Source organism: Corylus avellana, chromosome ca2, assembly GCF_901000735.1.
Source record: "Corylus avellana chromosome ca2, CavTom2PMs-1.0".
Classification (NCBI taxonomy): Eukaryota; Viridiplantae; Streptophyta; class Magnoliopsida; order Fagales; family Betulaceae; genus Corylus; species Corylus avellana.
The window spans coordinates 1,150,566-1,174,862 of record NC_081542.1 but is presented as its reverse complement, the minus strand read 5'-3'; the positions used below and the strand labels follow the sequence as shown (position 1 = coordinate 1,174,862).

Sequence of the window (24,297 nt, the reverse complement as noted above, 5' to 3'; positions counted from 1 at the left end):
GTTCTTTTATATATATGCCTTTGAATGTTAATGCATTATGGGTTAGGATGGAAAAGTGGCCAACTTGGTAGTATGAATCTCTTATGGGAAAAAATGGGGTTTCTTTGTAGGGCTTTAAATGAACTAAATCAACTCATTTATTAAGCGAACAATTTGAATAAAAAATTAGTTTCGTTTATTATTTTGTATTTATTATTTTTTTAAAATATTATTTTTAACTTTGTAATAAAAACATGTTAAAGTACTTAAATTTGTGTGTATATATGTGTATAATGAATATACACAAACTATATGACAAACATATGGACTCATCACTCGAGATTAGATTGTTGAAAATTTGAGTTAATTTATCTAATTACTCAAATAATAAATCTTCAAAATAATTAAATTATGATTAATATGAATTTACGGAAAAAAAATAAAAAAAATCATGATACTTATTTTATATATGGAATAAATAAGTTAATTGATTAGCTAGTGATCAAGCTGGTGTTGGTTCGAAAAATAAATAAATAGAGTTTGAACATATTATTTAATTTGGCGTTAAATTCAAGTTTAGCTCGTTTTCGAAAATATTGAAAAATTTGAGCTTGAACAGTTAATATTCAACTTAACTCGATTACTACCCTAGTTCCTCCTAGGTTTGGACACAAAAATAAGCTCTACTTGCTGATGAATGGTAACTCCATGTAATCTATAATCGTTTGCATTGTTCAACAATCCTAACAATTAATAGATAAAGAGTTAGGTAGAAGGTATCAATAATTAAATATTTGTGAAAAATAATAGTACAAATGGTGGACGCTTTTCAAAATGCAAGGTTTATGTTACAGCGTCTAAAAAAATATAAAGGTACACATAGGGACACTTCGTAAAACTTGTCAAGATAGAAAATAGGATCCGCTGTATTTTAAGTGAAATAGATTCTGATCCTCACGTTGTGATGCGTTAATCATCATACCACCTCTTCACTGTTAAGTAATTGTCGTGCACGAACCCGGACCTGCAATCGTGTGAGCGCATGCATGCAATGTAGGGCTATACGTGCCTGTCTCCTGGCGCACACCCCACGAGCCACTGCTTGTAGCTTCACTAGACTCTTAAGTGCTCTATATGCCCGTCTTGCCTATAAACAACAAAACCCAAGGAAAGATCATTAGTTTGTTACATGATAAAATCCATGTCCATCGCATACAATTTTACTAGGAAATGGATTGGGTTGGATAAAGTACAAGATGTCCCCTGAAAAATGCTTGGATCTTGATGCATGCAACATCTTCTTTGGTTAAATATTCTTTCGTCGGGGATGACAGTGTAGATGGAGTTGCATCATCGGCGTCTTCGAAGTTGATTGTTTCCTCCGTTACAGTTGCCTCATCAGTGGAAATTCTCGCACAAGGGTTGTTGTGGGGGAAGATGATATCTCTATTTGGCGTCTTCCGGAACTTTCTTCGGACTATGTCGAACAGATTCCGAGACACTCGCACTGTTCTCGGTCTGTTTTCCTTCTTTCTGGATATTGATACCAGGCTCTTAAGCGACTGAAATGCTCGTCTTGCCTGCCAAAGATCATTTTTGGTTTACTACAAGCCAAATGATTATCAATACATAAAAAAAAGTTTAGAACTAAATGCAAAGGCTTGGATGAATTATCAGTACACGATGGCCCCTGAAAATTGCTTGGATCTTGACGGCTGCAACATCTTCTTTGGTTAATTCTTCCTTTTGTGATGATGGTGTTGATGAAGAAGCAGCTGCACCGTTGCCGTCTTCGACCTTGATGGTTTCTTCTTTAACAATTGCTTCTTCGGTAGAAGTGCTTCTACTAGCTTTAGGAGATCTTCTACGAAACCTTCTTTGGACCATGCTGAAGAAATTTGGGGGCATCCCCTTTCTTTTCTTCTTGGAGCTCGTGGTCTCACGTTCTCGAAATGTCTGCCTTACCTGTTCAAGAAAGATCAATGTTGGGCTATATGCATAATCTTATCCATTGATATGAATTGAAATTAAGGAAATGGAATTAAATGGAATGGAATAACTACAAGATGGCCCCTGAAAGATGCTTGGATCTTGATGGCTGCAATATCTTCAATGGTTTTGTCTTTCTTCTCGGATGACACTGTTGATGAAACCTCACCATAGGCGTTTACAGAACTGATTGTTTCTTTGGTCACTTCTCTTTCATTGCTTTCTTCGTTAGCAATTGCTTCTTCAGTGGAATCGCTTGGAATGTTGCCATCGGGGGAGAGAATGTCTCTACGAGATCTTCTGCGAAAGACTATGCTAAGGCAATTTCGGGACATTCCCATTCTTTTCTTCTTGGAGCTTGTGGAAATGCTCTGATCACCTGCTCGAAATCTTTGTCTAGCCTGTTTGAGTTAATTAAAGTGATCCAAACCCAAGAAAGAGCACTGTTAGATTAGCATTATATCGATTGAAAAAGAATGAAATCTTGAAAAGAAATGTAATAGATTGGAATTAAGAATACTACAAGATGGCCCCTGAAAAATGCTTGGATCTTGACCGCTGCCATATCTTCTCTGGTCATTTCTGTCTTCTGGGATGATGAAGCTGCAACAGTGGGGTCTTCAGAGGCTTCTTCAATGGAACTGCTAGCTCTATTGTTGGTGTGAGATGGTTTACGGGACTTTCTTTGAGCTATTCTGAAGCAACTCCGGGACTTCCCCAATCGTATAGTACTTCTTGAGGTTTTTACCACGCTCTTAGGAGCTCGAAATGCCGGTTTTGCCTGTCAAATTTTGAGATGATCAAAACCCAAAGAATATTACCGTTAGGTTAAATTATAAATGCCAACTGAAATGGGTTTGGAGAAAGTACAAGATAGCCTCTAAAAAATGGTTGGATTTTAATGGCTTTGGTTGAATCCTTCTTTAGGGATGATGACGATGGTGTTGGTGAAGCTGCAACATTATCTTCTTCAAAACTCGCTGTTTTGAATATTTCTTGTCCAGCAACTGTTGTTTCTTCACTGGAACTTGAAATTTTTGGGCTTGTTTTGGAATCGGAAAAAATGGTGTCTGTGTGAGATGATCTGTGAAACTTTCTTCGGACCACTCTGAACCATTTCTTGGATATGGGCGCCATCCTCGTATCCCGTCTCTCTAGTCTGGTGGTGATGGAGCTTGTTTGGTTTAATATCTTCTTGACTCAACAACTTAGGAGGAAGTGGTCGCGTGCAGGTAGTGTAAATGCGCACCATATATGTTTGCTTTGGGAGAGAGACAGAGAGACGGAGAGAGTTTTCTTGCCTAATATCCGAGAACGTGGCAGGGTGAATTTCTCTGCCGCCAAAGATTCAGACCGGGAAGAGATTCTCAAAAGAATAAAAAAATAGCTTTTTATTTATTATTTATTTTGGTATAAGAAAAGTGTGGGCCTATGTAAGCACGAGCCGGTTGGATAGAATAATAAGGGCTGCTACTCATATTTGTCCCATACCCGATTTGCTGGGTAGGGTCGGATGTGGAGATGACTCTTTTCATCCTCCCAAAACTTTTATACGGAGAGAAGAATTTTTTTACTGTAAAAAATTTTACTTGAGAGAAGAAACTTTTGGTGGTGTACATCAAAAGTTTAAGAAGTAAATATTTACATCAATATTGAAGTTGAGACAAAATTTTCCTCCAATTTAAGTTTGAAAAAATTCTATTAAGTTAATTTATTAAATTGACATTTGACCTTATAATTAGAAACTCTCCCAACTTAATTTGGAGAAAAATTTTAACCTTCCAAAAGTCATGTAAGAGAGGGAATTTCTACTTCTTGATGTAATTGGTAGTCTTCTATTCATTAATTTTTTTTTTCTATCCCGGGAATGCAAGGCATTGTTTATATCGACAAATTTTTCCAATTTCTTTTTCCTATTTTGTACTATACATGGCATGACCATGACATTACGAGTGGAGAGATTCTAACATCTTGTTTTCAAATTAGGAAGATAAGTAACTCACACAGAGTAAGTAGTTTATAAATATAGTTATAGTACTAAGTCCAATGTTGGTTTTTTATATTAAAAAAGCTCTATAAATTCATTTAGAGTAGGGATTTAAGTAGGCACTTTTCCTCCCTCGTCACAGAAGCAGTCATAATATCTTTATACACAGCATATTCTTTACAAAGTTGACCAGAACTTAATCATCTGTTATTTTTGTGTTAACACAGATCATACATGGCCTTCCACTTTTATTTATTTTTAATTTTTTACATACATTCTCAGTATACTTTTTACCAGGATCTCTTTTGCTATAACACTGGCAAATTATTTTCTGCATATCACCTTTGCTCTTCCTGAGTTCTATTATATCAGGAGGTGAAGATGCTATGAGCAAATGCACTTCACATTTCTGTTGGAAGTCCATTCTGTGTCCAGGCAGCATACCCACCAGCTATGTCTGTAATGCCACTAAAACCCTGCAGAATAGAGTGAAGTTCCTTTCAGCTTTATTCAATTATTTGGGTAAAAGTATTTGCTGAACAAAAGACATTTAGATGGGTGGATTATAAAAGAGAAAGTATTGCATCATTCTTTTGACAGGAAACCTAAAACGGTTTCCTGTCAAAAGGCATTCAGATGTATGTTTCAAAGACTAAATATTGCATCATTTCTTCACCATTAATACCGTTAAAACTCACGTATAAATTATATCCACTCAATGCGAGTAATTCCTCTTCTCAATGTAGGACTAACTTTTTGGGTTTCAAAACAATATTGATGTAAAAAAACATAAAAAACAATGGAGCTTAAAGAAGCGGAAGCACCGAAGCACCCTACCTTTCGTTAGGTGGAAATTAATGTCAAATAAAGTTTCTTTTCCAAATTTTATTAAAAATGCATGTGAAAAGATGTCAATTTAATAGACTGGATTAGAGGAATTTCCTCCGACTCAGTTTAGAGGACAACTTTGTCTACTTGGTAATCACTAGGGAAAATTTCAAAATAATCCGCAAATGGTCAGAGCCCTAAATGAACAACTGCTTCCAGTAAACTTTGACATATATTAATCTTGCAAGAAGGTAATAGAAACAACTTCAAAATGAAAGACTGCTTTCCTTGCTCTGTTCACTACATTAATCGGTAGAGTTAACTTAACCCTTCAAGCCTTAAGAAAATCAATTGCGACTTTTATGTTCAAAAGGAAATGAGAAGCTAATATGTGCATCAGAATTGAGGAACTTCTATAGCACCATTACTTTTCCACCTTTTGTTCTATAGTGCATTCTTAGGGATTCAAACTTGATCCCCATTACTTGCTCATAAACAGCAACAAGAGTTGCCTTTTGCCCAAAGCTTCCTTTAACAATTAGGTAAGATATAACCCACTTGATTTATAGCTGATACTGATATTCAACCCTACTATTATTTTTGTTTTCCAAACTCCCACAACCAGAAATAATCGCTTAAGAACCAAGAGCTTGATGTGCTTACAGCAGCTAATAGATCAGTGGCAGCCATGAGCGACCTTTTCCCAAGCTGGCAACCCTGTAAAGCCCGAACATTTAATAAAACAACATAAAATTTTAACATTCAGGCCAGCAGGCGATGAAAAACAATTCTAGGAACAGAAACTTACAACAATAATTTCATCGTATTTCCCAAAATGGGCTGATACTTCTGCCAGAAAGTTGGGGTTCTTTACCATCCCTATAGATGTTCAGATAAACAAGATTACAGAAGAAAGAATTACTCTTCAGCAGAAAGAAAATACAAAATTAGATGAAATTTTAACCATAAAGAAATTAGCAGCCAAAGACAATGAACGATTAAAAAGAACCTGATCCAACTCTGTACATGTAAGGGATGTTAATAGCCCCAGAGGCATGTCCTGCACTGAACTCCTCAGGAGTCCTATATAGACCATAGAGGACCGTTAGAATATTAATTAAATAATTAAATTTAATTCTTTCTATTATAATAAGATTTTGAGATAAATATCAGAAGCATATATAAATAAGGAGTAATAATAAGCCGCCCAAGGAATTGAACAGAAATGTTAGAAAAGTAGACTACCTGACGTCCAAATATCGGTGTCCAGCTTGAAATAGCTCGTGCGCAACACGGACGGGAACGGACGTCGGAACGCCGGTGGCCTCCAAGTTCCCTCTCAGGGAAGAATTCGGAATTCTTGATTAATCCCATAAAGAGTTCCATTATTACCAACAAAGAAAAATGAATTGAACGTTCTAAAATATACTGGTCTGTTTGTTTTTCAAAGAAAATAAAACATGGGAATCGCGCAACTGAACTGACCCATCACATTCATATATTCAAACGAACCTCAAGTTGGAAACTTTTCGCTTACTACCAATCCTACAGCGCTGCGGATTCGCCATTGATGACAGTAAACACCTACAACTACAAGAAATGGATTTTCAATCGTATCAATTAGAGAAAACAGAGAGAGGAGGATGAACCGATAAAGGGGCAGTAATTGAATGGACAAATAAAGGACACACCTTTGATTGAGATCAGGAGGGTAGAAAACTGTTGGAACTGAAAAGCCAGTGAAGCAAGCAGAGGAAACAAACGGCTTCACCGCCATTTCTTCTTGATTCACAGAGTGTGGTTGGGTTTTCCTTCAATCTTTTTGCTGCGTCTCTGAGATTTGCGTGTGGGAGTGTGCGTGTGTATGGCAAGGATGGTGTGGTGGTTATAGGTGATTATTTAATGGGGGTATCAGGGAAGGGTGTAACTGCCACGCCAGCACTCTGCTTCCTGATAAAATTCCGATGGAAGCCAAGATGTTGATGACTGTGTCATGTTGGCACACAAACAAATGTTTGCATGGATAAGCTTCAACCGCGAAAACCGACAGGATTTATCACATCACCTTTTTTTTTCTTTGGGCCTACAGCTTCCCATCAACGGGCTCACTTGATATTGGGCTTGCAGTCAACCCGACCCGATGATCCAGTCAAGTTGTCACCATCCCTCAATCAAATGTGTGCAATTTAGTCTGTTCAAGAGTAAACTGAGCTCCAATTTCAGCAATGGCGAGCTTGGTGAGCTTATCATCTCCTTCATTCTTGTCTCTAAGATGTCCACCTCGTTCCATTTCCTATTACTCCCAAGGCAGAATTGACTTCGCCAGGAACGGTTGGGGTTGCCGGAGACTTCTGGTGCTTCCGGCGAAGTGCTCGAGTTCGGGACCGAGTGGTGAAGATGCCGATTCGGAAGCTGAAACGACGACTTCCGTGTCTTCTTTTTCTTCTTCGTCTGTGAGTAATTTGACATACAAGTGGTGTGCGGGGCTTGGAGGCATAGGCTTTGTTGAGACGACGTACTTGACGTACCTCAAGCTCACGAATTCTGAAGCCTTTTGCCCGACCGGAGGAGGCAATTGCGGCGACATCCTCAACAGCGATTACGCTGTCGTTTTTGGTATCTTCTCTTGGACTAAATTGTTCGATTTGTCGTAGTATTCGATTTGGTATGACATAATTGGGTTAAGGTGGTCGCCCAATATGTTGTATCAAGGCATAGCAAGGATTGATTGTTTTCAACTAGTGCGACTATCGAAGCGATGTCATTTTTATTTATTTTTTAATTTTGAGGAAATGTTTAGTTTGACTGGAAAATTGCACATGAATTACATTGCAGGTTATGTGTTTGACAGAGGGTTTCAATCCTTTTGCATTTGCCAGGTGTTCCTCTTCCATTGTTAGGAATGGTTGCATATGGGTTAGTTGCGGCACTTGGTCTACAGTTAACAAGAAAGAATCTTCCCTTTGGAATGGGTGAATCCAATGGTCGTTTAATTCTACTTGGAAGCACTACTTCCATGGCAGCTGCCAGTGCGTATTTTTTGTACATTCTAGGAACAAAATTTTCGGGAGCGTCATGCTCATACTGTCTAATGTCAGCTTTGTTGTCGTTCAGCTTATTTTTCATTACTCTAAAGGTGTGTCTTTCTTTTTCTTTTTCTTCTTTGATTAATTAATTGCCGAAAATATCTGTAGTTGATTCAAAACAATATGATGTTTCTGAGGCTAATTTTGTAGGAATATGAGTTGCAAGAGATACAAAAAGTGGTGGGTTTACAGCTATTTATAGCTAGCTTGGTATTCGTGACCCTAAACAGCTCATACAGTACTTCTCAACCTGTCTCCACAAGGTGGTGATTTTAGTTTACTAAGGGCATCTTGTTTGTTACATGAGCATGTTCTGTTGGTTTTTTTCCCCCTCTCTTTATGTAACACAAGTAGTAAATATCATTCTTGGAGTTGCATTGGATTCATATTGTACTCATTTGGAAATGTCTTGGGAAGAGTTAGCAAAATGGCAGCCTCAATTTGTGTATTTCCTCTTCAATGCCATCTACCCATCTTTTATTCCTGTTTTTTTTCCCTGTAACCGCATGAGATGTCAAGAAGCCTATTTTTTTTAGACAAAGGGAAAATCTGTCATTCAAAGTAGCAGTTTTAGATGGACTTCAATTTCCAATATGGCTGGTTTTTTTGGTCCCCTTAATCCCAACGGAGCGTGCATCACCTAGATTGTGCTTTGTTAATATGTTGATTATATGTGGTCTTATCTTTGGTACAGATGTAGCATCCGGTTGTGGCAGCCATGCTATATCCAATGCATAATCAAGTTATTGAATTGGCCTCTAGGTCTTATATGTGACCCTTGTATGGGTACGTTATACTTTCTAGGTACTGTAAAAGAAAAAATGACAGAAAAGGATCCACATAGCCGGACCCTATTTGTTGGGATTAACTTAGTTGAATTGTGGAACACAGTGACGCATTGACTTGATAGTTCAACCTTTAATTATTTATGTAAATCTATGGTTAGGTGTTTCTTAATTGGGTGTGTTCTTTGGTTTTTAATGAAATTCAGTTACTTAAAAAAAAAATATTTATGTAAAGGAAAGAGATGTTTAGAGACAAAAGTAAATAATAATAACAATAATAATGTATGAATAGGCTTCTTGCTCATAATTTTATAGTTTTATGTAGGTGACTGCTGCCCCCCCCACTGTCACCCACCCTCGCCACCACCTTGCTTGCTGAATGCCTTGGTTTGCAAGTTTTATTTTCGCCCATTTGTTTTTTGATTTTACTATTATAAGTTTTGGATTGACGTACATCTCATCTTTTTTTTTTTTTTTTTTGATAAGGAATCACTTACCGCCTTTTTTTTTTCTCTTTTCCTATTTCTGTTTACATTAACAGCCTGGCCGAACTTGACCTGCCATACTTTACAACTGAGATCACAACAACTTCAAATTCTTTTGCTCTTTCTCTTGCAAAGCATCTGCGCTCTGTGGGAGCTAAAATGTATGGGGCTTTCTGGTGTTCACATTGTGTAGAACAAAAACAGGTACATTTACTTTTATAGCTTTGCTTTTTGAGGGGGGGGAGGGGGGGTGTTCAAGTGCAAACATAGGATGTTCGTGTGAAATGTTAACAAATAAGAAGGTTTCCTCTTCAGCCTCTCTGCTAGATTATCCAGAATTTTGAAATGAATCTTCAAGACAAGCAACGTAAATCATCAGTGTTGGTATTAAAAGTCCTAGTAGTCTCTGCAAGTTCTGGTAGAGGCTACATGAAGCTATGCAAGTCTGCATATGCAACATTGACTGCTGTTAAGAAAAATAAAACAAATTAAAAAAAGGGTTGAATATTCCTTTTAGATCGATCAGATTTAATTCATTGGGTGTCTTTGAAATCCTTGCTTGATTCTGATCTCTTCAAAATTTATTTTGTAACTTGATCAATGCATGTTTTAGTCCTTTGTGAAATCCATTTCCCCCCTCCTGCCAACGGCCATCAGTATCCTCAATTGGTGCTGGATACTTGTCCATCAACCTCGCTTTCCATGCATTAGTATTCTGCATTGAGCCTAAATAACACTCTTTGGGTAAAGGTAGCCAAATGGAGCTTATTTTTAATGAGATAATCAGATTAGTGTTTTGTGCCTATTTTAAGGAAGCATTAGGAACGAATAGTGTTTGCTAAAACAGTATCCATTTTGGTCTGCCCCAAATCAGTTTAGCGTGCCTTGCATTCATGGAATACTTTTATCAGCATGCCTCTTGATTCTAATTATGATAGGTTAGCATTGCTTTTATTATTTGCTTTGTGTCATTTATATAGAAGTTTGGACGAGAGGCAGCAAAGCTGTTGGACTATGTAGAATGCTTCCCTGATGGATATAGGAAAGGAACAAAAATGATAAAGGCATGCACAGATGCTGGAATTGAAGGTTTCCCGATGTGGGCGATTAATGGTCAGGTGAGGAAGCTTGTTCTTTCTGTTAATCGATTCAAACAAGAGAATCTGATCAGTAATAAATAAAAAAGCAGCAATAAACTTTTTGTGTTCCTTGACCATAGATCGCATCATTCTAAAAGTAGCTTCTTGCCTGCAAGTAAGTTCTTTGGAGATGTCAACTTGGGTTCTGCCAAAGTTGATGTACGATAGAGTTATGGGGTTGATACCCAATTTTTTGAAGATTCCCTTTAGTCGTCATGTTTCTAGAATAAGTGATACAGATGTTCTCGGATTGATTTATCTAGCAATTTGGGTATTAATTGTGAGAGAGCCCATATATAGAATCCATCTGCCTGAGTAGGTGGCTTAGCAATCTAGAATTTATTTGGGCAATGTCCAAATTACTGGAGCTCCCAATTCAATGTTCTCAGCTCTCTAAGCTATCACTTCAAATGATATATATGAGAGAGACGGAGGGATTTGATATTTATTTATTTATTTATGCCATCCATCAACCAATTGAAGTGTTTGTGGGCAGTGACATTTCTATTACATTTCACTTTGTTCTCAGCAAAACATATATTCTTTGCAGGTTTTGAGTGGTGAACAAGAATTGTCAGAGCTGGCACAGGCATCTGGGTTTCAGTTCAATGAATTGAGTGAGACCACTTAGATCGACACGTTGTGGTTATATCGTAGCACATGCCACATGTACAGCATATAGATGACTTGTTTCTCACTTACAAAATATGCATGTTTCCTCGATCTATTGATTACGGCCTTCGGAGCCTGAGATTGCTTGTTTAAGTTTTCTCTTATAATTGTTGTTTCTTACAACTTCTGTACAAAAGGAAGCAATGGGAGGGATAGGTGTTTGAGAACATGTCCCAAATTCAAAAATTCTCTGGGAACCTCGGCCAATCAAAAATAGCATCCGAAAATTGGTGAGGATTGTGTTTGTGTATCTGTACACTGTCAGTTTCTCATTGCATTACTTGAATTTGAAATCTCAGAACTACCAACTAATAGATCAATTTTTTATTTTTTTTTTAATTTCTTTTTTCGTTTTTTCATTTTAACAAATCGAAACAGAAAGGGTGGTGTTCTCTGTTGCTTTAGAGTGCGAGACACCACTCACTCTCTCCAACAATAATGATATTATCGTGTCATTGGATGGAAGGACCATACCAATTAAGTTGCGCATATGCTTTTTTTTTTTTTTCGGATTGTCCCAAATTGTACCAAGTAGTCGGATTGTCCCAAATTGTATCAAGTAGCGGTGTAATTCATGCTTGATAATTAGAGATATAAGGCTATAACACCTAATTTTGTGTTAAGTTTAACGTACAACATAATTGCATTAAACCTAATTTTGGGTTGAATTTGTAACCTTGATTAGATTTCACAAACTTCGTAATATAAAATAAAATAAATTTATCGAGATTGTAATGCGTTGCCCTTTTTCCGTTCGAGGGGCCGAACATTGCCCTTGCAAGTACCCAAGCCACAAGGAGCGACCTCATGGCACTAGCCCAAATGCTGTGCAGCAAGCAAGCAAGCCTACGAAAAGCCCACCAAGTAAAAAAATATTAGACTATTATTGTAGGGCTTTTCCCCAAAGGGAGCCCTTCCAGAAATTCTCAAAGGCCTGGGCCTAACCCAGGCCTAAGAGGGGGGTTGGAAATAGTTTTCAACCAGCAATAGACGCGCCTCGGTTAGAACCTCACTAGCTGCGTCATTGCCCCAAGCGCAAAGATGGTTAGCCCAGCCCCTCGGCTTTCCTTTTATATCCAACTTGGCCTCCCGTGGTTCTCTTCGCTTTCGGTGTGGGACTTCAGGAAACTTAATTAACATAAAGGCCGTTGCTGCTCACTCACGTCTAGGCGGTCTAGCTACCTTTATTTCCTCAGAAAACAGGAGCCACCCACCACCACGTGAACTTCACTTTCATCTTTTCCTTTTTTTCTTTTTTGAGGGAGAGAGAGAGATTATTATTGGAAGGAGGGCTACCTCGTTACTCATAATTCGTCCAATAAAGAAGAAAAACCTTGTCAACTAAATTGGACCGTCAATCTGAGTCTTTTCAAGGAAAAATGTTGGGGATTGCCAATATTATGGAATAAAATGATTGTGTTTTCTTCCCATCCAATCCAACAAAGTAATCAAAATATCAATTCTCATTATCAATAAAGTTGAAATAGAATGATTCGAACATGACTCACTTGAGAATTTGAACTTGCTGCATAAATCAATAAAATGAATATTAATAAGAAATTTTGAACAAATTAACTATATAAATACACAAGAAGTGTACCAATTCTAAATGTAAACAGTTTTTCTTCAAATTGAGTTGAAAGACTTTTAATTTCATATATTAATTTTTCTTCAAATTGGATTTAAGGACTTTCAATTCCATCTATTAAATTGACATATATATTTATAGCACATTATTTTTACATATATTTTTATTAGATATTTATGAATGTATGTAAGAATTATGATGAGACAACAACCACGCACATCTAGTTTTCCCCGGAGGCTTGCAAGAGAACTAAAGGTCAGTGTAGAAAGTCATTGAAGATTACCTTCCTTTTTGGTGAATATTTGACTTGTTTATTAATTTGTTTTTCTAAGTAATTTCTTGTGGGAATGTTAGGTCATCTCATAATGTTTTCTTAGTCTTAAGTGAATATTATTTTCTTAAAAAAAAAGAAAATGATTCATATTTTTCTCAACTAATTTTTATAAAATAATATCCACTCAGAACAAAGAAAAAATACTAGGGTTTAAGAGAGCACTTAATATTTGTCAATTTTTTTAACTAGTGAGTCATTAATAGGATGGATCTCGATCTCTAGTTTATTTTATTTCCATTTGAGGCTCAAGCCAAGGGAGGTGAGGTGCTATTGTGTGCATACTTTTCAATGAGCTTAGGTTTTGGGTTTGGGCCGAACCTGCCTAGTGAGCCATTGGGACTTGGGCCAGACTCATTAATCTTGGCTACATTATAGGTAGTCCAAATCCAATGTTCTATAAATATATGTCAATTTCATCAACTAAATTAAAATAATAATAATAATAATAATAATAATAATAATAAATCATGTAAGATCTCCTTAACAATCTCACGTGAGACACTCCCAAACATGTAAATCTAAACCTGCCAAATTGAGCGCAATCTCAACAAAGCCAAGAAGCCAAAAACCATAGACTCTGACTGAGATCTTCTTCAAAATTCACAATTTCGATCCGAAACGAATGAACGGTCTGGATCGTCCCATCCAAAGTAACTCGGAGTCCCAGAAGGACCCCACCGAAACACGCCAGTCACTGTAGCGCGGCGTTCGAATCGGGACACTCACCACCATCCCAATCCAAAAAAGGAAGATGCTTCGAATATACCCCCTAATAACTACGACCAGCTACCACTCTCCTTCCCTTCTGATTCTCTTCATAATCACTTTTGTCCTCGCATACATCAATGATTACCTTCTTCTCTCTTTCATTTCCAAGATTCTTCTTTAAAAAGCAAGAAATCGAAGAAAAAAATAAACAGTAAAGTTGAGAAGAAACAGAAAAAAAAATGTTTACTCACATGTCCGAAGCCGAACAAGAACAACTCATCGAGAAGCTCGAGATCTTCAAGATCAAAGGCAGAGACAAACGCAACCGTAAGATCGTTCGCGTCATCGGAAAATTCTTCTCCGGTAACAAACCATTTCTCTCTCTATTTTTGTTTAACTTTGTGAAATAATTTTTCTTTTTTAAAAGAATTGATTTTGGTTTCTGGTAGCTCGGAATTTGAGTGTTGACGTAGTGAAGAAGTATTTGGAGGAGAGGGTGTACCCAAAGCTAGGGAAGAGGCCATTTTCGGTGTTGTACGTGCACACAGGTGTGCAAAGGTGTGAGAATTTTCCGGGAATCTCAGCCCTACGATCAATCTACGAGGGGGTCCCGATGAGCGTCAAGGAGAATCTGGAGGCCGTGTATTTTGTCCACCCGGGCCTACAGGCCAGGCTCTTCCTCGCCACCTTTGGGCGCCTTCTCTTCAGCGGCGGGTAATAACTACTTTATTATCTTGATAGAAAAGGTTAAGATTAATCTGTTATTCTACTTTCAATTTCGCCACAATCAACCTTTATTGAAAATGAGTATTTATGATTACTCAAAGTTTAAGCAAGTTAAATCTATTTCTTTAGGCTGTATGGGAAGCTAAGGTACGTGAGTAGACTTGATTTGCTGTGGGAGCACGTGAGGAGGAACGAGATTGAGATCCCTGATTTTGTGCATGATCATGATGAAGATTTGGAGTACCGTCCGATGATGGATTATGGGTTGGAGAGCGATCACCCTAGGGTCTACGGTGCACCCGCGGTCGATTCACCCGTCTCAACGTACTCCATGAGATGTATCTCGTAAGATAATAGAATTGGGTGGGCCTTGTGGCATTTTCCTCTATTGGGTGTAATCAGATAGACAGGCTTTTCTTAGTTTTGCTTGGTTTTTTTTTTTTTTTTTTTTTTTTTTTTTAATAAACATATGTTATAGCGCAATCAAAAGACCATTTTTTTGCCCATAAAAATCTTAGGTGGTAAGAGGTTATAGGCTTATCATTTATCAATGGGTGGAGTCCAGTAACTACGGATGAGACCTATGGTTTTTTTGTCTCCTTAGATTTTTATGGGCTAAAAATGGTATTTTTATTGTATTATAACTTTTTTTTTTTATATAAATTTTTTTTAAAAGTTTGTTCTTTTTGCTGTTGTTTTTGAGTGCCCCGCCGACTAGGAGACCAATGAGAGGCTGTTTGGGCTCCATTTGCCAGTTGCCGGGCTGTTCATGCTCCGGTTTGAATAGGTGAGGTCTAGGCAATTTTTCATATGATGGACAATCTTATTGCATTGTATTTTGATTCGGTGGTGGACTTAGTTTTGTTAATATGGTGAAGAAATGATGGTCCGGTTTGCTTGGCATTGTACAGAAATTTATGATCTTAAGTGATTGTGTCATCTAAATCTTTTTTTTTATTAGTATGATTATGATTTGAGCAACCAATTTCAGTTTAGAAGTAATCTCATTCTATACTTGTTAAGTAACTTCATTGAAGTTGGGCTCGAAAAGATTAATGTCGAAGAGGGTGTGCTCTAAAGAAGATATATGGCTTGAATCCTTGCTAAAGGATTTGAACTTATTTTGGGGTGTATGGATTTAGCAAAGTTTGTGCTCTTCTATTTAATTGCCATAATGACAATTACATTACCATGGGTGGATTGAGTTCACTATTATTATGGGTCTTGGGGGTAATTCAGCCACCCTATAAGGCTTTTATGGGTGGTTAAACCACCTCTGGAATTGATTATGAGGAAGGGTAAATCAACTCATGAGTTTTTTCATTCTTAACGTATAATTTTATGGCTGCCGAATCATCTCATAAACATTGTTAGGGTGATTTGGCTATTCTTAACCTCCATGTTATCCGATTATTAAGGGTTGCTAGATCACCTAATTTAATAAGGAATATGTTATGTAGCATTCTCTTTAATATGAGTGTGCTCAACTCACTTGTTGAATAAAAATAAAATTTAAATTTAAAAATAAATTTAAAAAAAATGCAAAATAACATTTTTCATCTCGTTAATAATTTTCCCTAAAACATTATAATTAACTACCACATGGCCACAGGGTATTTTAGATGCAGCAGATTCAGCCCCGAAAGGCCTGGAGCCCAAATCCAGCGAGATTAAAGCGGAAACGCGGTGTCGATGCTTCAATGCTTTTCAGAGTCGATCAAGCAAGGAAGATATGGGTGGGAGGGTAGTGGATTGGTCGGGTCTTCCAAAGGAACTTTTGGAAGTGATCGGCAAAAGCCTCGACAGCGGTCTCGATGTTCTCCGATCTCGCAGCGTCTGTACCTCCTGGCGTTTCTCTATCCCTCCCTCCCAAGCTCGGTCTCCTCGCTTCCCTCTCAAATTCCCTGAACCCCGCAGCGCGCTTGAGTCAGCGCCAAGGTCACGATCGCCAGTTTATCTCTGCGAAAGCACTCTCTATCTTGTTCAACCGGTAAATCATTTTCCAACTTCATCTTCTTCTTCTTGCAATAAGATTAAGGGCTGGTTGATCAAGGTCCAAGAGTCAAATTCAGGCAAATTGCATCTTTTAGATCCACTCCCCAACCACAGATACAGGTGCTCCCCTGTTACCCTAAATACTTTGAACTTGTTGAACTTCCGGGTCGTGGAATTAAGAAAGGCGTATGTGCTTAGACTTAATGTTGCCACTCCACCAAGATCAGAAACTGAAAGAAGTTATGCCCCCAGTTACCGTTGTAACCGCTCTATTCATGGGGTGAGCAAAGTAGTGATGTTTCCGATTTCAGCTTGGACTGATGCTGACGAGTATGCTGTTTTCGTGATTTTTAATGAGGGGAAATTGGCTTTCGGGAAATGTGGGGATGAGAAGTGGACCCTTGTAGGTGATCGGAGCTTTGAATATGATGATATTATTGTTTACAAGGGCCAGTTCTATGTTGTTGATAGATGGGGAACTGTTTTTTGGATCGAATGTTCATCCTTAAAGTTGGTACCGTTTTCCCCTCCGCTGTGTGGTTTGGGTAATCAGAAGCATCTGATGGAGTCGCGTGGAGCCCTTTATGTTGTTGATCGATACCTTGACAGGGAACGAAGGAGGATGGGGAACAATATTAGGCGCCGAGATTTTCCCAAAACAGTTGATTTCAAAGTGTATAAGCTGGATGAAGAGGGGGGTAAATGGGATTTGTTGAAAAGCTTGGGTGATCGAGCATTTGTTTTGGGTACTGATTGTTGTTTCTCTGTTTCGGCTCAAGAATTTGTGGGATGTAAAGGGAATTGCATTTACTTCGTTGATCCACGTGAAAGTCATGTTTTTAGTTTAGAGGATAGTAGTATTGCCGATTTAGTTTCCATGGATAATGCTTATCCATTCTGCGAAGCCCCAACTTGGCTTAGCTCTGCTAATGCATGAATGTAAGTATGAAAACCCAAAGGATAGCGCTTCGTTGTGTTTTCACTGGGAATTTACCCTCTCTCTCCCGTTGTGCTATGTAAAATCTAAAAGAGGGAGGAGAGAGACGAGAGGGCGGCAGCACATAGAGACTACATCTTGTATATTGATTATATTGTGTTGAAATATTATGAAGGCCTCTATTTACTTTTACTGTTATATGCTCTTATACTTTTCCTATAACACATTGTTTCGATGGTAATTATGATGATCACATACTCACCGTTTAATCATCCATCTTAAATAGAACGGACATTAAAACTTGATCACAAGTTGAACTTGGTATAAATCTACTCATGAGCTAGTGTTTTGTAGAATGTCCAAGCCATCTTCTCATCTACGATATGCCTGAAATGTACAACCAGAAAAACTAGCCCTCAAAACTTAGTGTGTTGCATGAACCCTGAACTTGTTTAGTTGTATTCTAAAACGGCTAAAATGTGTTTTTAGTCATCCGTCACCAATAATTAGGAAATGTTGATCCCTTAGTTGAGGCAACTAGTGATTGCCGTGTTATAAATAAATGTATGTTATGTTTTTTCAAATAACTAAACAAGCCTTTACAATTGGTTGTTTAATTGCATGCAATTCGGACAGTTCCACAGAAAAGGGTCTGCATGCTCATTTGTTTCAAACAAGTGGGCCTTATACTCAAATTGTACGGGAGAAGTCCTCAAATCCCTCTTTTTATGGAGCTAATTGAATTACATCATTTCTATTTCGCGGGTGTTGACAATGGGCATAATTACACATATTTGAATCTTGTTACAGAATTAGAATGCTATGCTACGCAGCATGTGTCTGTCTGTTTATTCAGAACCTCAAACCTAAAGAAGAAGCTGAAATAATTGGACAAAAAAATGCGTGTTGAAAGGTATTTACTCATGTGCTGAAACGTGGGAATCTATTAGATACAAGCGTCGAAATGCTAATTGGTGGAAGGTGATTTGGTTTCCTTTAGCTATCCCTAAGCAAGCCCTTATCTGATGGCTTGCTGCAAAGGAGGAAACCTTATTAAATGGGGATTCACAGGCGATCTCTCTTTTTTGTAGGGGTCTCTTTTTCCAATGTGGTTTCAGCCTAATGTTGTGGAGGGAGATATTAAGTAAATGTTTGACTAATGATCCTAATCCTCAATTGGGAAGACATTATTATATCTTGGGGAAAAAGAGTTAAGTGTCAAACATTAAGAGCAACTCTATGCAGACTCAGTTTTGGAGCAGTGGTATACAATGTGTGGAAACAAAGAACTTGTGTTAAACGTGGAAATCTATTAAATACATAGGAAAGAATTGTTAAGCAAACCACATGAGAGATCAGATCAAGAATTATGAGCAGAGGCAAGTTTAGTTTGACAAGGGACAATGTGGAATTATGTATTAGATGGAATCTGCCAAAGAATCCCTTTAAGGGTCTGTGGGGTGGTTTAGTCACTTTTAAACTAAGTTTATTTTAGGTTATTTATTTGATAAATTCTCAACGGTTTTTAAGAAATCTCTGTCGCCTTTGTTTTTTATTTTCTTGTAATTCTCTGTTCCCTTTCCCCGACATTGAATAGACAAAAAAAAAAAAAAAAAACTAAGTTTATTTATTTATTTTATAGTTTTTATTAAAGGGTAAACTTGTAATTTTCAAAGGCTATGTCGTAAAAATGGCACGAATTTTTATGGAGAAATTATTTTGATAGGAAAAACATACCGTAAGGATTTATAAGATCATGTTGAGACCCTAAAAATTAGGGGTGAAAAGACAGACGGTTAATAACTACCCGCTAACTGCTAACCACACTAACTGCTAACCGCACTAACTGCTAACTGTTTTTAAAGGCGGTTAGAAAAAATTGCTAATCACCTAAACGGTTTTAGTTTTTTTCAAAACCACTAACCGTTAATCGTTAACTGTTATATATATACATTACCATAGAAACAACATTTTTGTTTTTGTTTTTTTAAGTCATTTTAAAATTTTTTCTTTAAAAAGCGGTTAGTGATTATTAGAGTTACTAACCACTAACTGCCGGTTAACCGTCTAGCGGTTAGGAGAGACAGTTAATAAATTTTACTAACCGTCTTTTCACCCCTATTAAAAATTTACTTATTTGTATGCTCAATTCACTCCTTAATTAAAAAGCAAAATAAATGTAAAGAACCTAAAAATAGAATGAGCATGTCACATCAGAAACGAATGCTGAAAAAATGCAAAATAGTATTTCTCGTCTACTTAATAATTTTCTCTAAAACATTAATTAACTACCAGTCTACCACTGGTCCACAGGGTTTTATTCGATGAGGCCCAGGCCCAACACCTCTGTATCAGCAGATTCAGCCCCAAAAGGCCTTGGAGCCCAAATCCAGCGATATTAAAGTAGAAACGCAGTGTTGGGGCTTCAATGCTGTTCGGAGTCGGTCAAGCAAGGAAGATATGGGTGAGAGGGTAGTGGAGTGGTCGGGTCTTCCAAAGGAACTTCTGGAAACGATCGGCGAAAGCCTCGACAGCCGTCTCGATGTTCTCCGATCTCGCAGCGTCTGTAGCTCCTGGCGTTCCTCTATCCCTCCCTTTCACGTTCGCTCTCCTCGCTTCCCTCTCAGATTCCCTCCACCCTATATTGCGCCGCCAGTTTATCTCTGCGAAAGCACTCTCTATCTTCTTCAACCGCTAAATCCTTTTCCAACTTCTACTTCTTCTTCTTGCAATAAGGGCTGGTTGATCAAGGTCGAAGACTCAAATTCAGGCAAATTGCGTCTTTTAGATCCGCTCTCCCACCGCTATGTCGGGTACTTTCCTCTTGATTACGCGAAGACGTTGAACTTGGCGAGCTTCCGGATCACCGAATTAAGCAAAGCGTATACGCTTAGAGATGAAATTGTCATCGGACCCACATCAAACAACGAAAGAAAATGTGTTCCCAGTTACCGATTTGCTTGTGGCGTGAAAAAAGCATTGATGATCCCAAATTCGGCACGGACAAGTGCAGACGGTTGTGTGGTTTTCGCCATCTTTCACATCGGGAAATTGGCTTTCGCAAAATTTGGGGATGAGGAATGGACCACTGTGGATGATTGGATTCCTTTTCTTTATAATGATATTTCTGTTTACAATGGCCAACTCCATGTTGTTGATAGATCAGGAATAGTTTCACGGATCGAATATCCACCGTCGAATTTGGTACAGTGTTCGCATCCGCTAACTTGTTCGGCTTCGGGTAGCCAGAAGCATTTGGTGGAGTCGTGTGGATCTCTTTATCTTGTTGATAGATTCGAATACGATGGTCGACTGCGTTATTGTTTCAAAGTGTATAAGCTGGATGCACAGCTAGGCCAATGGTATTCGGTGAAAAGCTTGGGTGATCGAGCGTTTGTCTTGGGAACTGTTTCTTCTTTCTCTGTTTCTGCTCAAGAAATTTTTGGATATAAAGGGAATTGCATTTACTTCACCGATGAACACCGAAGTCAAAGTTGTGTTTTCAATTTGAAGGATCGCAGCATTGGCCGTTTGACATTTTTCACGGATCATTCTCATCCATTCTGTCCTCCCCCAACTTGGCTTAGCCCTATCAATCCATCTTCTTCATCTTGCTGAATGTAAGTATGTGGATCAGGATAATATTTCCTTGTTTTTTCACTCATATGCTATCCTTGAATTCTATATGTTTACTATTATACTATATTTTGAGTTTAATCACAAAACAGTCCATCAACTACTTAGCAAAAAGTTCGTGATAGTGGTGAAATAGATGGTAGATGAAAGCTCGATCACAAGTTGAACCTTTCATAAATCTATCATGTTATTTAATTGGGTGTATATATGTGTGTTTGTTTGTGTATATATGTGGTCTACAATATGTCATTATAGGAGGCAATTAGTACTAGAAAATGAGGATCTTGAGAAAAAGAGGAAGGAACATCTGTAGAGATGCATCTGCTTTTGCAGTGAAGATGCAGTAGGCAGATGAAGATGATGTATCCAACGTCATTGACACTGTTAAGAACAGATAGTCTTGACATACACGACTTATAAAAGGTCAACAAATAGGCCATGAGGTCTTTCCCGCTACAGAAGAGGGTAAATGGGAATGGAGCCTGAAAAGAATATGGTAGGAGCTCAATATGCCACATGATGAGTGCATAAGTTCTGCACTTTTGTTAATTTTCTTTGCTTTCCAAGAGCAAGAGGGATGAATGGTTTGGATTATCCTAGATGATGGAAGTGATTTTTGGACGCTAGAGAGCTTGGATGAACACCAGAGGGAGGGAGTCTCCTTCCAAAATAAGAAGTCTTGACTTGAACAAGGCCATTTAGCTCTTGATCATCTATTTTAAATGCTTTTATGAAGTTTTTAGTCAAGTTTTTTTCCCAAGGAAACCAAGTGGAATAACAGGTTCAGATTGATTGCTTGTAATGCTCTTTTATGGCCCTAGGCCACCATCTTCGCAGGCTAGAGAGGCAACAGATGTATTAATTGCTGGGGCTGTCTGTAAAACATGGTCAAAGAAAGATACCAAACGCCAATGAGATGCATTCATTGAGTCAGTAACCAAAGAAAATGCTTAGATCATTATATCTATGGTTTTTTTTTTGTAAGCTTTTGGAGTTTTGTAAATGGGTTCCCGAGTCCCATGCCCTTTGAATGAAATTTGAAAATGTATTTTGCTTTTATCATGGGTGTACTTTAAACTTCAACTTTCATTCCGGCGGGGGTTTAACTAAGAAATTGGATTTCTCGTAGCAATTTCCCACTTGTTTTTTTTTGGATATTTATTGCTTAGATTATCCATCAGGGCTCGGGGCTCCGCTGAAGAATACCGTCGGCCTCTTCTTGATTGGCAAACCGTTGATCTTCAAAATGTGTTGGGGTGGCCGGAACCAAGGAATAATCAAATTGATTTAAAAAAAAAAAAAAAAAATGAAGGAAAAATTCCAAAACACACTGTTAATCTGTAATGGGTTGGCCAAGCAATCTAAGATTTCAAATAATCCACAACCCATTATTAATATCAGAGTCTTTAAACAAAGTGACACTTGAGACAGATCATGACATCACAAAATAAAATTGAACTGTATTGATAATAGGCACAACCAAAATTATAGGAATTCAAGGATGGATAGAGATATACAGCAATTTTGTGGCGGATAGTTCATGTGAGAGAACTCTCAGAGCAATCGAGACAACAAACTGCTAAAGATCTGAATCCTTAAAGTACAACAAATTAGATTTTGTATGAGAATAGGAAACTACGATGCCTACAATCATCATTTAGACGTTTGGGCTGTGAGCCAAGATGGGGGAGGCCAAAATATATGAGGATGGTATGGGAAATTTATAATCTTCCCAATCATATGATCATTTAAGTAGAACACCCCAATGTCATTCTCATCACTGAAGTAAATGCAATTCCCTTTACACCCACCACCGAATCGTCGAGCTGAAACAGAAAAAGAACAATCATTCCCCAGGAAGAACACCCGATCACCCAAGCTCTGCACCATAACCCAATCACCGCACTCTTGATCCAGCTTATAAACTTTGAAATCAACTGTTCTTGAACAAACGAGGTATCTACGGAGATTATGATGTCGTGATAACCTCCGTTCCCCGTCAAAGTATCTATCGACAACATAGAATTCCCCGCATGACTCCACCAAATGCTTCTGGGTGCCCAAACCGCATAGCGGAGGGAAAAACTGTATGAGCTTCAATGATGAACATTCGATCCAGAAAACAATTCCCAATCTATCGATGACATAGAATTGGCCCTTGTATACAATAATGTCATCGTAATGAGAATTCTCATCATCTACAAGGGTCCATTTCTGATCTCCATATTTCGCGGAACCCAATTTTCCGCCATCATAAATGGCGAAAATCATGCAATCTTTAACACTAGTCCAAGCAGAGTTGGGGTACAGCACTACTTTACTCACACCATAAATAGGCGTTCCAGCAGAATATTGAAATTTATATGCTTTGCTTACCTCGACAGCCCGAAAATCCAGCAGGTTTATCAGCTTTGGAAAAGAGGCCGGGAGAAGTCCGGTGTGGAGGCTTGAAAGTGGGTTCAATAGGCGTATTTGACCCGTTTCTGACTCTTCAACCTTAATCAACCACCCTTTTGGAGAAGACGAAGAAGAAGAAGACGCTGAAGGGTTTGGATTCTTGTCGGAAGGTTCAAGGCGGTAGATGGTACTCTGAGAGACAAAGGCGTCGACGGCGTTTCCGCTTCTGTCGGCGTAAGGAAAAGGGAGAGGGAAACAAGGAGATATCTCGCGTGAGGAAGGGATCGAGGATCGCCATGAAGTACAGACGCTGCGAAATCGGAGAACATCGATGCCCGCGTCGAGGCTTTTTCCGATGTACGGCAAGATTTCGTCCGGAAGATCGGACCAGTTAACGACGACTTCCTCATCCATAGCTTTGTTGTGGAGGTTGACTTGCAGAGTGACTTCGCACACAACGGAAAAAGACAAGAACCATACGTGTATCGGTGTATATTTGAAAGATATCTATGGCGTATGGGCCGTGGTCCATGTGATATGATAGTTAATATAATTTTGAATGTTTTATTACTGCTGTTTTTGTTTGCTGCTTCTTTTCTTCTTCTTTTTTTCACTTGAAATTTTTTTTTTTTTTTTTTTTTTTACATGTTCACATAAGATGGGAGAAGAAGATTCGAACTAGTAACCTCCGCTTAATTAGGCGTGATCTCAACCAATTGAGCTATAAGACCTTAAAATACACATCAACGTGTGACATAATTATTTTGCCCCCCTCTATCTTTGGAGCTATCTGACTTACACGCAATGGAACAACTAATTGTGAGGGGCCTAACCTAAGAAAATATCTGTTAGATAACGACCAAGCTTGTTTAGTTATCCATTTATACATAAAATGCTTTAACAACAGTACAACACTACCTTGAGGGGCCATGAGCCGTGGGCCATGCTGTCCTTGAGGGTGTTAGCGTACGCCAGAAGGCTCAATATGTTTTGATATGTGATATTAGTTTTGAATTATTTATTAGT

At 38.2% G+C, this 24,297-nt stretch overlaps 7 protein-coding genes and 1 non-coding gene across 12 annotated transcripts; 4 read left to right on the top strand and 4 right to left on the bottom strand.

The window, feature by feature from the left end:
* Nucleotides 1–821: 821 nt before the first annotated feature.
* Nucleotides 822–3,312, bottom strand: LOC132172736 (protein IQ-DOMAIN 21). The gene is made up of 3 exons (XM_059584292.1): nt 2,839–3,312; nt 2,492–2,749; nt 822–1,126 (listed from the first exon to the last, which is right to left on the bottom strand). Exons 1-3 carry the CDS (start codon nt 3,103–3,105, stop codon nt 956–958), a joined length of 696 nt encoding a protein of 231 aa, XP_059440275.1. The 5' UTR covers nt 3,106–3,312; the 3' UTR covers nt 822–955.
* Nucleotides 3,313–4,090: 778 nt separating this feature from the next.
* On the bottom strand, nt 4,091–6,787 carry LOC132170846 (thiosulfate sulfurtransferase 16, chloroplastic-like). Of its 2 annotated transcripts, none has more exons than XM_059581970.1 (7): nt 6,475–6,787; nt 6,296–6,367; nt 6,029–6,142; nt 5,793–5,866; nt 5,592–5,662; nt 5,447–5,500; nt 4,091–4,431 (listed from the first exon to the last, which is right to left on the bottom strand). In XM_059581970.1, the coding sequence occupies exons 1-7, from the start codon at nt 6,558–6,560 to the stop codon at nt 4,357–4,359; spliced, it is 546 nt and encodes a 181-aa protein (XP_059437953.1). In that variant the 5' UTR covers nt 6,561–6,787; the 3' UTR covers nt 4,091–4,356. The 2 variants fall into 2 exon arrangements, with proteins under 2 accessions (XP_059437953.1, XP_059437952.1); XM_059581969.1 differs by having other exon boundaries at nt 6,296–6,373; nt 6,475–6,784.
* A 195-nt stretch (nt 6,788–6,982) lies between these two features.
* LOC132170792 (thiol-disulfide oxidoreductase LTO1) lies at nt 6,983–11,184 on the top strand. The gene is made up of 6 exons (XM_059581898.1): nt 6,983–7,399; nt 7,663–7,919; nt 8,020–8,132; nt 9,196–9,343; nt 10,120–10,257; nt 10,829–11,184. Exons 1-6 carry the CDS (start codon nt 7,009–7,011, stop codon nt 10,907–10,909), a joined length of 1,128 nt encoding a protein of 375 aa, XP_059437881.1. The 5' UTR covers nt 6,983–7,008; the 3' UTR covers nt 10,910–11,184.
* Nucleotides 11,185–11,842: 658 nt separating this feature from the next.
* On the bottom strand, nt 11,843–11,993 carry LOC132173144 (U4 spliceosomal RNA). The gene has a single exon (XR_009439241.1). It is a non-coding gene; the product is annotated as a U4 spliceosomal RNA (small nuclear RNA).
* Nucleotides 11,994–13,614: 1,621 nt separating this feature from the next.
* LOC132172001 (uncharacterized) lies at nt 13,615–15,146 on the top strand. Its single transcript, XM_059583420.1, has 3 exons — nt 13,615–13,943; nt 14,030–14,294; nt 14,436–15,146. The coding sequence occupies exons 1-3, from the start codon at nt 13,820–13,822 to the stop codon at nt 14,653–14,655; spliced, it is 609 nt and encodes a 202-aa protein (XP_059439403.1). The 5' UTR covers nt 13,615–13,819; the 3' UTR covers nt 14,656–15,146.
* Nucleotides 15,004–17,436, top strand: LOC132172000 (putative F-box protein At1g65770). Its single transcript, XM_059583419.1, has 2 exons — nt 15,004–15,093; nt 15,919–17,436. Exon 2 carries the CDS (start codon nt 16,039–16,041, stop codon nt 17,236–17,238), a length of 1,200 nt encoding a protein of 399 aa, XP_059439402.1. The 5' UTR covers nt 15,004–15,093; nt 15,919–16,038; the 3' UTR covers nt 17,239–17,436.
* A 2,121-nt stretch (nt 17,437–19,557) lies between these two features.
* LOC132170805 (F-box protein At2g17036-like) lies at nt 19,558–23,348 on the top strand. 4 transcript variants are annotated; one of them, XM_059581916.1, is made up of 2 exons: nt 19,558–20,858; nt 23,259–23,348. In XM_059581916.1, the coding sequence occupies exon 1, from the start codon at nt 19,699–19,701 to the stop codon at nt 20,854–20,856; it is 1,158 nt and encodes a 385-aa protein (XP_059437899.1). In that variant the 5' UTR covers nt 19,558–19,698; the 3' UTR covers nt 20,857–20,858; nt 23,259–23,348. The 4 variants fall into 4 exon arrangements, with proteins under 4 accessions (XP_059437899.1, XP_059437901.1, XP_059437900.1 ...); XM_059581918.1 differs by lacking the exon at nt 23,259–23,348 and adding an exon at nt 22,056–22,073; XM_059581917.1 differs by lacking the exon at nt 23,259–23,348 and adding an exon at nt 21,712–21,991.
* On the bottom strand, nt 22,389–23,808 carry LOC132170806 (F-box protein SKIP23-like). Its single transcript, XM_059581919.1, has one exon. The coding sequence runs from the start codon at nt 23,683–23,685 to the stop codon at nt 22,528–22,530; it is 1,158 nt and encodes a 385-aa protein (XP_059437902.1). The 5' UTR covers nt 23,686–23,808; the 3' UTR covers nt 22,389–22,527.
* Between the last annotated feature and the right edge of the window lie 489 nt (nt 23,809–24,297).